At 46.9% G+C, this 14,409-nt stretch overlaps 1 protein-coding gene across 1 annotated transcript in view; it reads left to right on the top strand.

Annotated features, from left to right (window-relative positions):
* The first annotated feature begins 5,126 nt into the window (after positions 1–5,126).
* The window catches only part of LOC140724172 (NACHT, LRR and PYD domains-containing protein 3-like), a 61,068-nt gene continuing 51,785 nt past the window's right edge, over positions 5,127–14,409 (top strand). Inside the window, exons 1-6 of the mRNA XM_073038658.1 lie at positions 5,127–5,427; positions 5,796–6,152; positions 6,718–6,884; positions 8,447–8,618; positions 8,720–8,785; positions 11,296–13,030. Of these exons, the coding sequence (XP_072894759.1) occupies positions 5,127–5,427; positions 5,796–6,152; positions 6,718–6,884; positions 8,447–8,618; positions 8,720–8,785; positions 11,296–13,030 (2,798 nt within the window). The remainder of the gene's footprint in view (positions 5,428–5,795; positions 6,153–6,717; positions 6,885–8,446; positions 8,619–8,719; positions 8,786–11,295; positions 13,031–14,409) is intronic.

The following is a 14,409-nucleotide window of genomic DNA, read 5'->3' as shown; positions in this document are numbered from 1 at the left end:
CCCAGCAGAAGTGAGAGATGAAGGTTCGATTGTGGTTTTTGAGCGATGTTTGGTTGGGTATCTAGATGAGAGAGGTATAGAGGGCTGTGGTCTGTGTACAGGGGGATGGGACCACACCGAACACGGCACGGAGTGGATGGGCTAACAGTCCTGTGTCTGTGCTCTAAGGACTCTGCGAATCTCAATTGAAACTTCTGCACATCATCGACATTTGTTGCAGAAGGGTCGTATCCAACAATTTGTTTTTACGTTGGACCAGCATCTGCGCTGCTGAGAGTTCTGTAGAGCGGGAACCACAATGAGATTTACCGAATGCACCTCGACAGGGTAAAAACAACCACCGGAATTTTAGTGTCACCATTACAAAACGGCTGAATGTTCAGTTCATCTTCGTCACAATGAAACTGAGAACATGTGACACTGAGTTTGTTGTTTCCCTGTTCGGTTATCTTTGCGAGCCACTCCCTCCGTCGCCAGGGCAACAGCTCACCAGAGCTGCAGAGAGTGTTGAACATGTTTCTCGCTCTCTGGTTGCTGACTCCCAGAGGAGAGAGAGTGGCCTCAGAGACGAGGATGCTTTGAGCATTTACTGTCCGGGATGGAATGAAGAAGATTGCAGGGATAGTATTTATGCAATTCTGTTCTGGGTGTCAAACGTCTTGCCGTCGGTGAATCGTTTCTACGTCAAAAGAACAAAAAAAAATCTGCTGTACTGAGTGCTATATTTTCAATTTTATATTTGTAACATTTTGTTCCTGTTACACGACGAGGAAAGGGGCTGCTAATTGACCTGGGCTACACCGCACTCAACAATAAAATAATGAACAACTGTGCTCAATGTAACTGCGGAGACAAGTACCAGCGCCCTCTTTGTGAACCAATGCCCACGTTTCCCGGCTGATCTCCGTCCAGACAAAGGATCATCAGGCTCCAGTTCTGCCATGGGTTGGTGTGGGAGTGTACGTTTTTGAACTGGGATTAGCTGAGACACTGCCGCATATTACCGGCAGCAAACAGCCCTGAGAGAGTTGTACTTGAGATACAATCTTGGGATGGGGGCTCCAGGAATATGGAACTGGCAGTGTCTGGGCTTCGGTCTGCATCGGTGCTTTTACAGACGCGGCTTGATGTTCCTCCTTCCGCAATGACGCAGACGTCTCCGGGGGCTGGATATTGGTAGCATGAATCTCTCATTGTGAGATGTGGGAACACCCAGTGTGAGGTGTGGGAAAGATGTGAGAGTCTCTCGGTGTGAGATGTGGGAACACCCAGTGTGAGGTGTGGGAAAGATGTGAGAGTCTCCCGGTGTGAGATGTGGGAACTCCCAGTGTGAGGTGTGGGAAGGATGAGAGAGTCTCTCGGTGTGGGCTGTGACCCTCTGAGTTTGGACCTGGGATACCACACCTGATCTGATCCAGATAAAATGAGTCAGGGGATCAAGCTGTCCGGATTTATGAGATGCGGAGCGAGTATTTCTGTTCTGTGCTCAGGTGTTTGGTTGTGAAGTTCCTTTGGAAGCAAAGCAGAGAACGAGTCCCCGTTCCGTCCCTCACAGGGAGAGGCTGTGGTTAAATACGCTGTTTTGTGTTTGCACCGGCAAAAGGAGACCGGGGTTTCAAAATTCAATTCGTATTTGGAAACTCCCCCTGACTGTCACCTGTCCATCTGCCAGTGGGAATCAAAGAGAAACTCCTGGTGCTGAAAATGGAACAGAACATGGAACAGTACATCGCAGGAACAGGCCTTCCCGCCACAATGGTGTGCCAAACCAGCTGAAAAGTAAATCAACACCCCTGAAATAAACTAATGACTCCCTCCTACACAATGTCCATATCCTCTCAGTCTTCCTCACACCCATGTGTTTATGTAAACGTCACTTAAAAGCCCCCATTGTATTTGCTTCCACCTCCATAACAGACAGGGCAATCCGGGGATCCACATCACTTTGAGTAGAACAACTTACCCTCAGTCTGAATCAGAGTTTCCATTGACTCACTCAGGAGGAAGATTGGTGAGTCTCATTCACTCAAACGCTAGTTCTTTAGACATTACATTTCTGTACCAAGGGAGGTAGAAAATAGCTGGAGTCAGACTGAGCAAGCCTAGAAATACCATTTATGCCTCTATCAGACTCAGTCGCAATCATTGCAGATGTCAGCATCAGCTCTGCGAAGCCACGCACATTCCCTCACATTGCTTGTCCATTTCCAACATCACCTCTGACCTTTCCTTGCTTCGTCTGTGTTACGTCACAATTATCTCAAAATGCGTGGAGAATTTCCTCCCGTTAGAAGACGCCGCTGTTGTTTCCTGCTGCAGGGATTGCAGAACTGTGGAATCACCATGAACTACAGCAACATGTCATTGACTCCTCTGTCTATTGCAAGCTGCAATGATATACTTGCCCTCGAGTATATCGTCGTGCGAGCCTCTGCTGAGAGCAAACCCCCTTGAAGCCAAATGTCCCAACACCACATTTCACTCAGTCCGAACTAGCAAATGCCAACCAATAATTTACATTTACAAACCCTGTCGTCATCAAGTGCTTTTCTACTAATAAATTGTCAGAACCTGCGAATCTGTGATTAAGCAGAATTAGGTTTTACAATGAAGTTATGTTCCTGTTTGACCCTGTACCAAAGGCCTGAAAATTAGGACCATCTCAGTGTACACTGTGGTCAGCATTGTCTCGATGGGCTGAAGGGTCAATATCCGTGCTCTGTTGCTCTGTGCCTCTATAGGAAGCATGCTCCAGATATCACTGGACAGACATACAGACATGGTTTGGGAGTTGATGCGAACTGCGGCTCTGATACAGAGAATGGCTGTACTGTCACATTTGCAAAGTAATCCAACTCTCTCTGACTCACTGTCTGCTTGTTGTGTGTAATTCAGGGCATCACCAGAAGGCGGCGCTGTCCTGCACCGGGATCAAAGTGTAAACAAGACGACGACAATCAACAACCGTCGGTCAGAATCAGAATGGCTACAGGTATGTTCACCTGGATCCTTATAACTAAACTTCTGCCCTGTTGGTGCACAATAGTTCAGATGAAGAAGCTTACACAGGCGCTAACAGGGCAGAGAAAAAGTTTCATCAAGCAGTGTTATTGATCCCGCTGGTAAAGTGCCTTTGTGTAATCGATCGGTCCAACAGTTCCAGCGCAGGGACCTGACACCAGTAATGGTCGAATGACTCCACTCACCAGGCAAAGCTTCACCTGAGTGAAAGGAGCCGGAGACCCTGAATCAGCAGGTTGAGAGTGAAACACAAACAGGAATGTGACAGCGGTGTTGTTTGTTACGTAAAAGTCTACAGACAGACGGACATACTTTATTGATCCCGAGGGAAATTGGATTTCGTTACAGGCGCACCAACCACGGATAGCGTAGAAATATAGCAATATAAAACCATAAATAATTAAATAATAATAAGTTAATCATGCCAAGTGGAAATAAGTCCAGGACCCGCCTATTGGCTCAGGGTGTCTGACACTCCGAGGGAGGAGTTGTAAGGTTTGATGGCCACAGGCAGGAATGACTTCCTATGACGCTCAGTGTTGCATCTCGGTGGAATGAGTCTCTGGCTGAATGTATTCCTGTGCCTAACCAGTACATTATGGAGTGGAGGGGAGCATTTTCCATGATGGCATGCAACTTGGACAGCATCCTCTTTTCAGACACCATCATCAGAGTCTAGTTCCACCCCTACAACATTATCTAGGTTAAGGGTTTGTTGCACATCAGGGCCTGTTTAGAGGTGAAAGACATCTTCAACTTCCATTTACAAAATTCAGAGACAGGTGACAAGAGCATTTCCGGGATTTCAAAGATTGTGCGATAATACAACACTTCAGGTTTTGTCCGGGCAGCTCTCAACTGCCCCCTCGCTGCGCAAAGTAGATGAGGGGAGTTTTCCGAACTCAGTTTTCTGTAGCCGAGCCGAGAACATTGCCAGCCTTGGAAATGGCTGAGCATCAGGAGACACTTCATTTGTGGTCTGCATTGGTCTGTCACTGTCTGGTATGTAGGGTCAACTGCACAGGACCGAGAGAAGTTGCCGGAAGTTGTAAATATTCAGGGAGCGGTGTCTCAGAAAGGCAGCGTCCATTATTAAGGACGTCCAGCACCCAGGGCATGCCCTTTTCTCACTGTTACCATCAGGGAGGAGGTACAGGAGCCTGAATGCACACACTCAGCGATTCAGGAACAGATTCGTCCTCTCTGCCATCCCATTCCTAAATGGACATTGAATCTTTGGACACTACCTAACTTTGTTCAAAATACACAGTCTTTCTGTTTTTGCACTTTAAAAAAAAATCTATTCAATATACGTAATTGGTTTACTTGTTTACTTTTTTTTAAAATTTTATTCATTACTATTTTTTCCCTGCTAGATTACCTATTGCATTGAACTGCTGCTGTTAAGTTAACAAATTTCACGTCACATGCCGGTGATAATAAACCTGATTCTGATTCTGTTTTACGTGTGCAAGTTTACCCTTCAAGCTCCCGTGTTCCGGGGCAAACTGTCCCAGCCGAACCGGATACATACATAGATAGATAGATAGATACTTTATTCATCCCCATGGGGAAATTCAACATTTTTTCCAATGTCCCATACACTTGTTGTAGCAAAAACTCATTACATACAATACTTAACTCAGTAATAATATGATATGCATCTAAATCACTAACTCAAAAAGCATTAATAATAGCTTTAAAAAAAAAGTTCTTAAGTCCTGGCAGTTGAATTGTAAAGCCTAATGGCATTGGGGAGTATTGACCTCTTCATCCTGTCTGAGGAGCATTGCATCGATAGTAACCTGTCGCTGAAACTGCTTCTCTGTCTCTGGATGGTGCTATGTAGAGGATGTTCAGGGTTTTCCATAATTGACCGTAGCCTACTCAGCGCCCTTCGCTCAGCTACCGATGTTAAACTCTCCAGTACTTTGCCCACGACAGAGCCCGCCTTCCTTACCAGCTTATTAAGACGTGAGGCGTCCTTCTTCTTAATGCTTCCTCCCCAACACGCCATCCGGTAACGTACTTGTGAATCTCCCCGACACTCTTCCCAGCTGAGTCACATACATCCTGTAGATTGTTAGCAACTGCATCCTTAGCAAATGCAGAGCTCTCTCAGCGAGACTTTGTTTAGCTACTGGAACTGCACGCAAGACTCTCCCTTTGCCAATGACTTGTACAGTTGCTACGTGACAATTATTATCAAGGAGACGGGATGGGACCCAGGGGAACAGGCATCATGGGCTTCAAGGTTATGTTCAATCTGTAACCCAGGGGGCTGGACGTTGTCCATCTCAAGGCAGAGGTCAGTCTTTGACCCAGGGGACAAGACAGTGTGTGACAAAGCAACCGGAGAACGTTTGATCTGGAGGATCGGACCACGAGTAATCCAGTGGCTTGTCTGTGAGTGATACAGGTGACTGGACAGTTCGTGATCCAGGGAGATTTATGTTTGTGGGAGATAATCCCAGTGATAATTCCCGGTATCACCTGATGCCGTCCATTAATAACCGCTGGTTATTGGTGTATTCAGCTAATGCGTAGTCGGTGATCAGTATTACTGTGTCTACCCAGTTCTTTCTCTGGGAGTGGATGTGTCCACTCACTGGCTTATCGGGATGGTCACCTAGCAGGAAGTGTGGTTCACATTCACCAGCACAGTCCCACTCCAAATCCGGTCAGCCAGAGTCCCGGCTCCATTGCAGACACCCATTGTGAATCCTTGTTCGAGCATAAATCACTCTAAACCTGCAATTCATCATTAACTGCAGGTGGGAAATTAAATCGGTTACAGAAAGTACTCAAGAGGCTTTTACCAGGCAGCTCATCCAGGGAAGATGATCGGGACGCGGGAAGCGAGGTTCCAAAGCAGGGTCAGATTGAGAGCAATGACCCAATGTGCGCTCCGGCCGCAGAGGAGGAGAAGCAAATTCAGCCCAGAGACAGTGACGTCAGAGACACTGAGCAGGACCCTGGAACCGGCACAAGTGAGGCGACTGCCTGTCAGCCCAGAGACAGTGACGTCAGAGACACTGAGCAGGACCCTGGAACCGGCACAAGTGAGGCGACTGCCTGTCAGCTCGGAAACTCATTAAACACGGAATTGTCAAGTGCCCAACAGGGAGTGGGTGAGTGAAACATGAGGGTGATGTGTTCGCAGAATGAGGTGGGAAGTGGGTAAATGTGATTCCTTGTTGGAGGGTTGGTCAGAGAGGGGAAAGTGTGGGCGTGGTGCATGCGGTGTAGTGTGGCACCGGTTACCGCACTACAGGAAATGTCCTACCTGTTCTGAGGATTTCCAGGATGTGTATCGGAGGAAATGCAGCTATCCGGATAAGAGAGAATTTCCAAGATATGAGTTATGGGAAATGTATTCGCCAAGATAGAGAGAGTATCTCTGGAAAGCGACAGTCCCAACATTTATTGCCCATTTTAAACTGAAATTGGTGAGTGGATGGGACGGTGGGAGAGAGAGGTTTCTGGTGAATGGGTTCCTTCTGGGAACGTCTAGCACAGCGCATTGATGGGACGGTTTTTTAAGGCAAGTGTTGGAGATTAGGGCAAAATGCTTGTTTCCAGCTGAAAGCAGGTAAACACTGAGGTTCAAGACATGACTGGTTTGTTGTGTTGGGTGAAGCAGTGGAGACAAGCGATATTTGAGTTTGTGACTACATTCTCATTTTATATTCACAGAGACAGAGTTTACAATCTCCGACCTCCTGGCAGAGGGGGGCGAGTATCGACTGTACCAACTGACCAAGTTCTACAGGGACAGACTCAAACATGCAATTGAAGAAAAGGTTGAAAGACTCGGTTGGATGTTGACAAAGGAGGGACATTTCAGTAGAGAAGAAAATGAGGTGAGTGCATTTAGTGTATTGTCACTGAACTGCTGGTATCAGAGGGAATAGTGATCGATATTAATCTCCTGCACGTTCTATGAGTTCTACATGGCAATGGAGACTTTGCTCTCTGACTTGTCTTCAGTAGATCTGTTTCAGCTGTTCAGGTGGGGAGCACTGGGAACTGCAGGTTCAGAGTCACCTTCTCCTCTCACACCTGCTGTATTTATCCGTGTTCCGGACCTCAGTAAGACCTTTGACAAGGTTCCGCATGGAAGGTGAGTTAGGAAGGCTCAATCGTTAGGTATTAATATTGAAGTAGTAAAATGGAATCAACAGTGGCTGGATGGGAGATGCCAGAGATTAGTGGTGGATAACTGTTTGTCAGGTTGGAGGCCGGTGACTAGTGGTGTGCCTCAGAGATCTGTACTGGGTCCAATGTTGTTTGTCATATACATTAATGATCTGGATGATGGGGTGTTCCATTGGATTACTAAATATGCAGAGGATTCTAAGATATGTGGCGTTGTGGATAATAATGTAGTTTTCAAATCTTACAGAGAGAATTAGGACAGTTAGAAGAGTGGGCTGAAAGATGGCAGATGGAGTTTAATGCTGATAAGTGTGAGGTGCTTTATTTTTGTAGGACTAATCAAAATAGGACATACATGGTAAATGGTAGGGTGTTGAAGAGTGCAGTATAACACAGTGAACTAGTAATAATGGTGCATAGTTCCCTGAAGGTGGAATCTCGTGTGGATAGGGTGGTGAAGAAAGCTTTTGGTATGCTGGCCTTTATAAATCAGAGCATTGAGTACAGGAGTTGGGAAGTAACGATAAATTGTACAAGGCATTGGTAAGCCCAAAATTGGAGTATTGTGTACAGCTCTGGCCACCAAATTATAGGAAAGATGTCAACAAAATATAGAGAGTACAGAGGAGATTTACCAGAATGTTACCTGGGTCTCAGCAGCTAAGTACATAGAAAGGTTGAACTAGTTAAGACTTTATTCTTTAGAGCGTTGAAGTTTGAAGGGGGGTAACTTGATAGAGGCATTTAAAATTATGAGGGGATAGGTAGAATTGACGTGGATAGGCTTTTTTTCCCATATAGAGTAGGGGACATTCAAACAAGAGGACATGAGTTGAGAGTTGGGGGCAAAAGTTTAGGTGTAACACGAGGGGGAACTTCTTTACTCAGAGTAACTGTGTGGAATGAGCTTACAGTAGAAGTGGCAAAAGCAGGTTCAATATTGTCATTTTAAAAACTGGATATGTATATGGACAGGAAGGGAATGGAGGGTTATGGGCTGAGTGCAGGTAGGTGGGACTAGCTGAGAGTAAGCGCTCGGCACGGACGGTGTTACTGTGCTGTAATAGTCATATCGTTGTATGACATAAGTGCAAGGGCTGCATATCTGGACTGTTGAACAGGCATTCAGTCTAAAATTAATTTTGCATCTTATCAGGACCGTCGGTCAAATTCACCTCAGCTCATTAATCCAGGATGAATATTAAACTGTGAGATTCTCCATGTCTGTCCATCTACTCCACAATAAATTAATTGTTTCCTTTTATAGAAAGTCACTGAACTGACAGAGAAGGGAAACCGGACAGAGAGCTCCAGACTCTTCCTCAGTTTGGTGAATGGCAAAGGCTCCCGGGCCCGGAGGGCGATGTGGGAATCCTTTGTGATGTGGAGGACTGAGTTACCGAAGCTGGACAGGATACTGAGGGAAATACAGGAGCTCGGTATGTTAAAAACACGCACTGAACACAAAGGCACATTGAACTAAATAGTTGTAATTATGTTAGTTCTGTTTTCATGAACTCTTTTTTTTTGATTTAAACAGGTCCTGACCCAGAGGAATACATAAACATCGCACAAGGGTTGTCTGAGTTACCCACTGAACTGACAGGTGAGTGATGAAATGCTCAGTTCAAACCACATCTCAAATGTTAGACTGTGACTTGGCAGAATCTGGGAACGAAAATCCACCATCAATCATTCGCCGATCTCTGGTTTCAGGTTACAATTCAGATCATCTCTCGTTGCAGCCTGAACATTGTAAAGCGTATTTTTCCAGCTGTTCCAGCTGTTGATGTATTAATCCAGTCCTTGTGTCTCTGAACCCTCCACTCCGGGTCCTAATGCTCTGGGAATCCCCACACAACCCAGACAGGCTCCTGACACACTGTATGACCCAGTCCAGGTGACCTTTCTCTCTTCAGACCTTTCAGATTCCGAAGCACCTTCTTCGTAATAGCAGCTGCACTCAATTCTGATTCTCATACCTCTACTTACCTCACATGCCACCGAATCCAAGCAACATCCTGGTGAACCTGTTCTGCACCCTCTCCAATCATTCCCAGTGCTGGACAATCAGAAGTGAACACAATACTCTAGATGCACCTTAAAACCATCATACTTAAGCAGACAGTTAAGCCATTCAGCTCAGTGAATTTGCTCCGCAATTCCTCTCAACCCCATTATCTTGCCTTCTGTAAATGTTGACGTTCTTCCGAATCAGGAACATAGACCTACATTTTAGTATACCCATTGACTTGTCTTCCTCTGCCAACTATGACAATAATTTCACAGATTCACCACCTGCCAGCGAAAGCAATTTCTCACAATATGGTTCCCCGCCAGCCAGGGCAATTCACCACAGTTCCCAGGCATGTTAACCTTGTGTATGAGCCTCCCATTGGGAACCTTGTCAAAGATTCTACCAATATCCAAGCAGACAACATCCATCTGTAACTTCATCCATCACCTTTGTCACCTCCTGGAGGAACTCAATTAAGTTAGCCAGACACAGACCCCACCCAAAGCCTTGCTGATGAACCCTCAAACATTCTCCCTTTCATACTCCCATGCGGCAGAAAATATAAAAAGCTGAAGGTACGTACCAGCAGCCTCAAGGATAGCTTTAATTCTGCATTTATGACTATTGAATGGTCACCTACTATGTTATTACTGGCTCCTAATAATAAGAGAATTTTATATATAAAATTGTAACATTATGTATCTCATAAACAATAACCACTTATTTAGATAACCATAATACGTACAGAAAAGCAGAGAGAATACCTTTAGCGTATGAACGAATTTAAGGAACAACTGATAATAAATTATGTAATTCTATATCAAACACTGAGGAAAGCAGACATCTTTCAATGTTATATTGTATCGAAAAACATTTGATTGTCTCCCTTGGTTGGTTAACAGAAGTTCCAAGTTCCATAAGATACATCCAGTACCCTAAGTCCTTTTCTCTTCCCTGGTAGGGTGTGTGTGTGTGTGTGTGTGTGTGTGTGTGTGTGCGTGTGCGTGTGCGTGTGCGTGTGCGTGTGCGTGTGCGTGTGCGTGTGCGTGTGCGTGTGCGTGTGCGTGTGCGTGCGTTGCTGAATGATGGCACGGTCGTTGGTGACTGTTGGGATCTGCAGACGTGGGAACAGCAGGAAAACGGGCAGCTGGTATGCTGGCATTTGGCTCAGCCACTAAGCCCGGTGGAAGCGTTTCTTCCGACAGGAGAAGGGGTAAAGGCGGGTTACTGGTTCCTTACAACCTGTCGCTTTGGGCAGATGGGTCTGGTCGGCCGTGATTGGCAGCTCACCCAGCAACAGGAAAGCTCTGATGTCAAACATCCACGGCTCTGTAACTGTACCCCTCATGGGGAAGAGTTTTGGAGTAAACCCAGTGGATCTAGAGCCCCTGAGGCAGTCTTAAATAATGTTCAACGCAGACTGGCATCTCCTGAAACATCTCTGGTGCCAGGCTGTGTCAGTCTCTGCCGTTCCTTTGTGTTCATCAGATGCAGGGAGAGACGGAGCTTGCTACATCGGCAAAAGCTTCCTCTCCATATCGGAATGCCCCGGTTGGACTGCAAACTAGCCATTTTCTTTCTTGTCATTCCGATGGGTTATCGATCCGCAAGTTCACTGCGATTCTCCCCCAGGCGCTGCCCGGCTTGAGTATTTCCCGCATATTCTGCTCCTGTTTTGATGCAAGAGCAGTGAACACCCGTGACACCCCAGTGTGCAGCTTTGACAAAATGCACGTTGTCCTGCTCTCCATATTCCCACACCAGGTCAACATTAACATCATCTGTTAACGATGCAACAATGCTTTAAATATAGTGAAATGTTGTAACGGGAGTGCAGTCAGGATTGCAATACGATATCAGGGAATGTTCACCTTCATCAGTAATTAGTGTCAGAATATGAGGATTGGATATTTTTCTGGGACAATCATCACTGTTAGTTCCAGTGTCTGTGTACAGAATTTTACTTTCTGTCCTAATATCCATGGAAGCATTGAATTAATTCATGTAACCTCAAACACTGAATATTGAACTATAGTTATAAAGTTCTTTGTCAGTTGAGCTGGTTAACATTTTGAATATGTTCTCTGTTCCCATGGAAGATGTTCAACAGAAACACAAGGAGACTCTGCGGGCACAAACTGAGACACTGAGAGTGAAAACGATCCTGATGACGGAGAAGGTGAAGGTTTTCCAGCTGATTGATCGATACGCTGAGCTCACGGTTATTTCTACTCTTCGAGATTGGACACTGGTGGAACATGAGCTGCTGGCAAGAGGCAGAGACCACGAGGAGTGGAGAGAGAAACATCTCCGCAGGGAGCTGGAAAAAATCCGGACTGATCAGTTGTTGCAGAGCAGCTTTTCCCGGAGTAAATCCAAATCTGGGAGTTCGGCAGCAGTGGCCGGAGTCCCAGGGATCGGGAAAACCACAATGGTACAGAAGATTGTTTATGACTGGGCCACGGGAAAAATTTACCAACAGTTCCAGTTCGTCTTCAGTTTCAAGTTCCGAGATTTAAACACGATCAATTGTACAATAAACCTCTCGAACCTGGTGCTGTGTTTCTATCCTTACCTCGGGAATGTCCTGAAATCACTGTGGAAGAATCCAGAGGGAATGCTATTTATATTCGATGGCTTGGATGAATTCAACGACACAATTGATTTTGCTGACAGCCGGAGAAACACGGACCCTCAGGACTCATGCACAGATCCTGAATTCCGGTGTAAGGTGTCTGACATTGTGTACTGTTTAATCCAGGGCAAGCTGCTCCCAGGGTGTTCAGTGTTGGTGACCACCCGCCCCACTGTGTTACATTTATTGGAAAAAGCGAATATCGGTGTCTGGGCTGAAATCCTGGGATTTGTTGGTGAGGAACGGAAGGAATATTTCATCAGGCATTTTGAAGATCAGACGGTGGCAGCAGCTGTTTTCAAACACGTGCAGGAGAACGAGATCCTGTACACCATGAGCTACAACCCCTCCTACTGCTGGATCCTCGCTCTGGCACTGGGCCCCTTCTTCACACAAAGAGTCAGGGACGCGCAGCGAGTTCCCAAGACCATCACTCAACTGTACTCCTATTATATTTACAATATCCTGAAAAATCACGGCCGTGAGATTGAGAGACCCCGTGATGTGTTACTCAGGGTCGGTCAGATGGCCTACAGAGGAGTGTCCGAGAAGAAGATTGTATTTGCAGACGGAGATTTGATCAAGTTCAATCTGCAGCCTTCCCAGTTCCTGTCCGGGTTCCTGATGGAGCTTTTGGAGAGAGAGGATTCTGCCCAGAGCGTGGTGTACACATTCCCACACCTCACCATCCAAGAGTTTGTAGCTGCAGTCGCAAAATTCCTGACTGTACATCCCGAGGATATCCTGAAATTCCTCACTGAAGCCCACAAGACGGAAGATGGACGATTTGAGGTATTTCTCCGTTTTGTTGCTGGTCTCTCCAACCCAATGACAGCTCGGGGCCTGGAGGAGTTTCTGGGTCCATTTCCTCATCAAACAACCTGCCGGGTGATTGAATGGTTGAAGAACAAGGTTAAACGCCAGAGTAGAAACACGGGTGACATTGGTAGAAGGAGACTCCTGAACACATTGCACTACCTGTTTGAGTCTCAGAATCGTGGACTGGCTCAGGCCGCACTGGGATCTGTGGAAACACTTTCATTCAGTGGAATAACACTGACCCCGGTTGACTGCGCGGTCCTGTCTCATGCCATCGGATTCTGTAATACAATAAAACACCTCGACCTGGAGGAATGCAACATTCAGTGTGAAGGAATCCAGCGGCTGGGACCCGGGCTGCACAAGTGCCAGAAGTTGAGGTAACTTGATTTATCTCTCACTCAGAAATGTGAAACTGTTCCATTGTGCTGTTTCAAAGTAAACGGATTTGGGTAAAACTGCAGTAAATCAGATTGAGATGAATTGTGACAAATGCCACCCCCTTCATCCTGTGCAATCACTCTCCCCCATCCCCCTTCATCCTGTGCGATCACTCTTCCCAATCCCCCTTTTTCCTGTTGGATTTCTCTTAGCCATTACCCTTCCTCTTGTCAGATTTCTCTTCCACACCCCCGTTCCTGCTCTGGGATCTCTCTTCCCTATCCACTTCCTCCTGTGGGATCTCTCTTCTGAACCCCTTCCTCCTGTGGGAACTCTCTTCCCAACCCCTTCCTCCTGTGTGATCTCTCTTCCAGATCCCCCTTCCTCCTGTGGCATCTCTCTTCCCCATCCCCCTTCCTCCTATGGGATCTCACTTCCCGATCCCTTTCCTCCTGTGGTATCTCTCTTCTACATCCCCTTCCTCCTGTCGGATCACTTTCCCCATCCCCCTTCCTCCTGTGGGATCTCTTTTCCCCATCACCCTGCCTTTTGTGTGATCTCTCTTCCCGATCCCTTTCCTCCTGTCGGATCACTTTCCCCATCCCCCTTACTGTGGGATCTCTCTTCCCCATTCCCATCCTCTTGTGGGATCTCTCATCCCCATCACTCTTCTTCCTGAGGGATCCTCTGGGATCTCGATAACCCATCCCCTTCCTCCTGTGGAATCTCCCTTCCCCATCCCCCTTAATCGTGTGGGATCTCCTTTACCCATCCCCCTTCTTCCTGTGGAATCTCTCTTCCCCATCCCCCTTCCTCGGTGGGATCTCCTTTACCCATCCCCCTACCTCCTGTGGGATATCTCTACCCCATCCCCTTCCTCGTGTGGGATCTCTCTTCCCCATCCCCCTTCCTCCCAAGCGATCATTTTCCCCATCCCCCTTCCTCCTATAGGATCTCTCTTCCCCATCCCCGTTTCTCCTGTGGGATCTCTCTTCCCCATCGCCTTCCTCCTGTGGGATCACTCTTCCCCATCCCCCTTCCTCCTGTAGGATCTCTCTTCCCCAACCCTCTGCCTCCTGTTGGATCTCCCTTCAGCATCCTCCTTCCTCCAGTGGGATCTCTCCTTCCCATTCCCCTTTCTCCCGTAGGATCTCTCTTTTCCATCCCCCTTCGACCTGTGGGAACTCTGTTCCCCATCCCACTTCCTCCTGTGGGATCTCTCTTCCCCATCCCCTTCCTCGAGTAGGATCTCCTTTACCCATCCTCCTTCCTCCTATAGGATCTCTCTTCCCCATCCCTCTTCCTCCTGTTGGATCTCCCTTCACCATCCGTCTTCCTCCTGTGGGATCTCTCCTTCCCATTCCCCTTCTCCCGTAGG

Source organism: Hemitrygon akajei, unplaced genomic scaffold, assembly GCF_048418815.1.
Source record: "Hemitrygon akajei unplaced genomic scaffold, sHemAka1.3 Scf000169, whole genome shotgun sequence".
Lineage (NCBI taxonomy): Eukaryota > Metazoa > Chordata > Chondrichthyes > Myliobatiformes > Dasyatidae > Hemitrygon > Hemitrygon akajei.
This window is presented reverse-complemented; position numbering and strand designations above follow the sequence as displayed.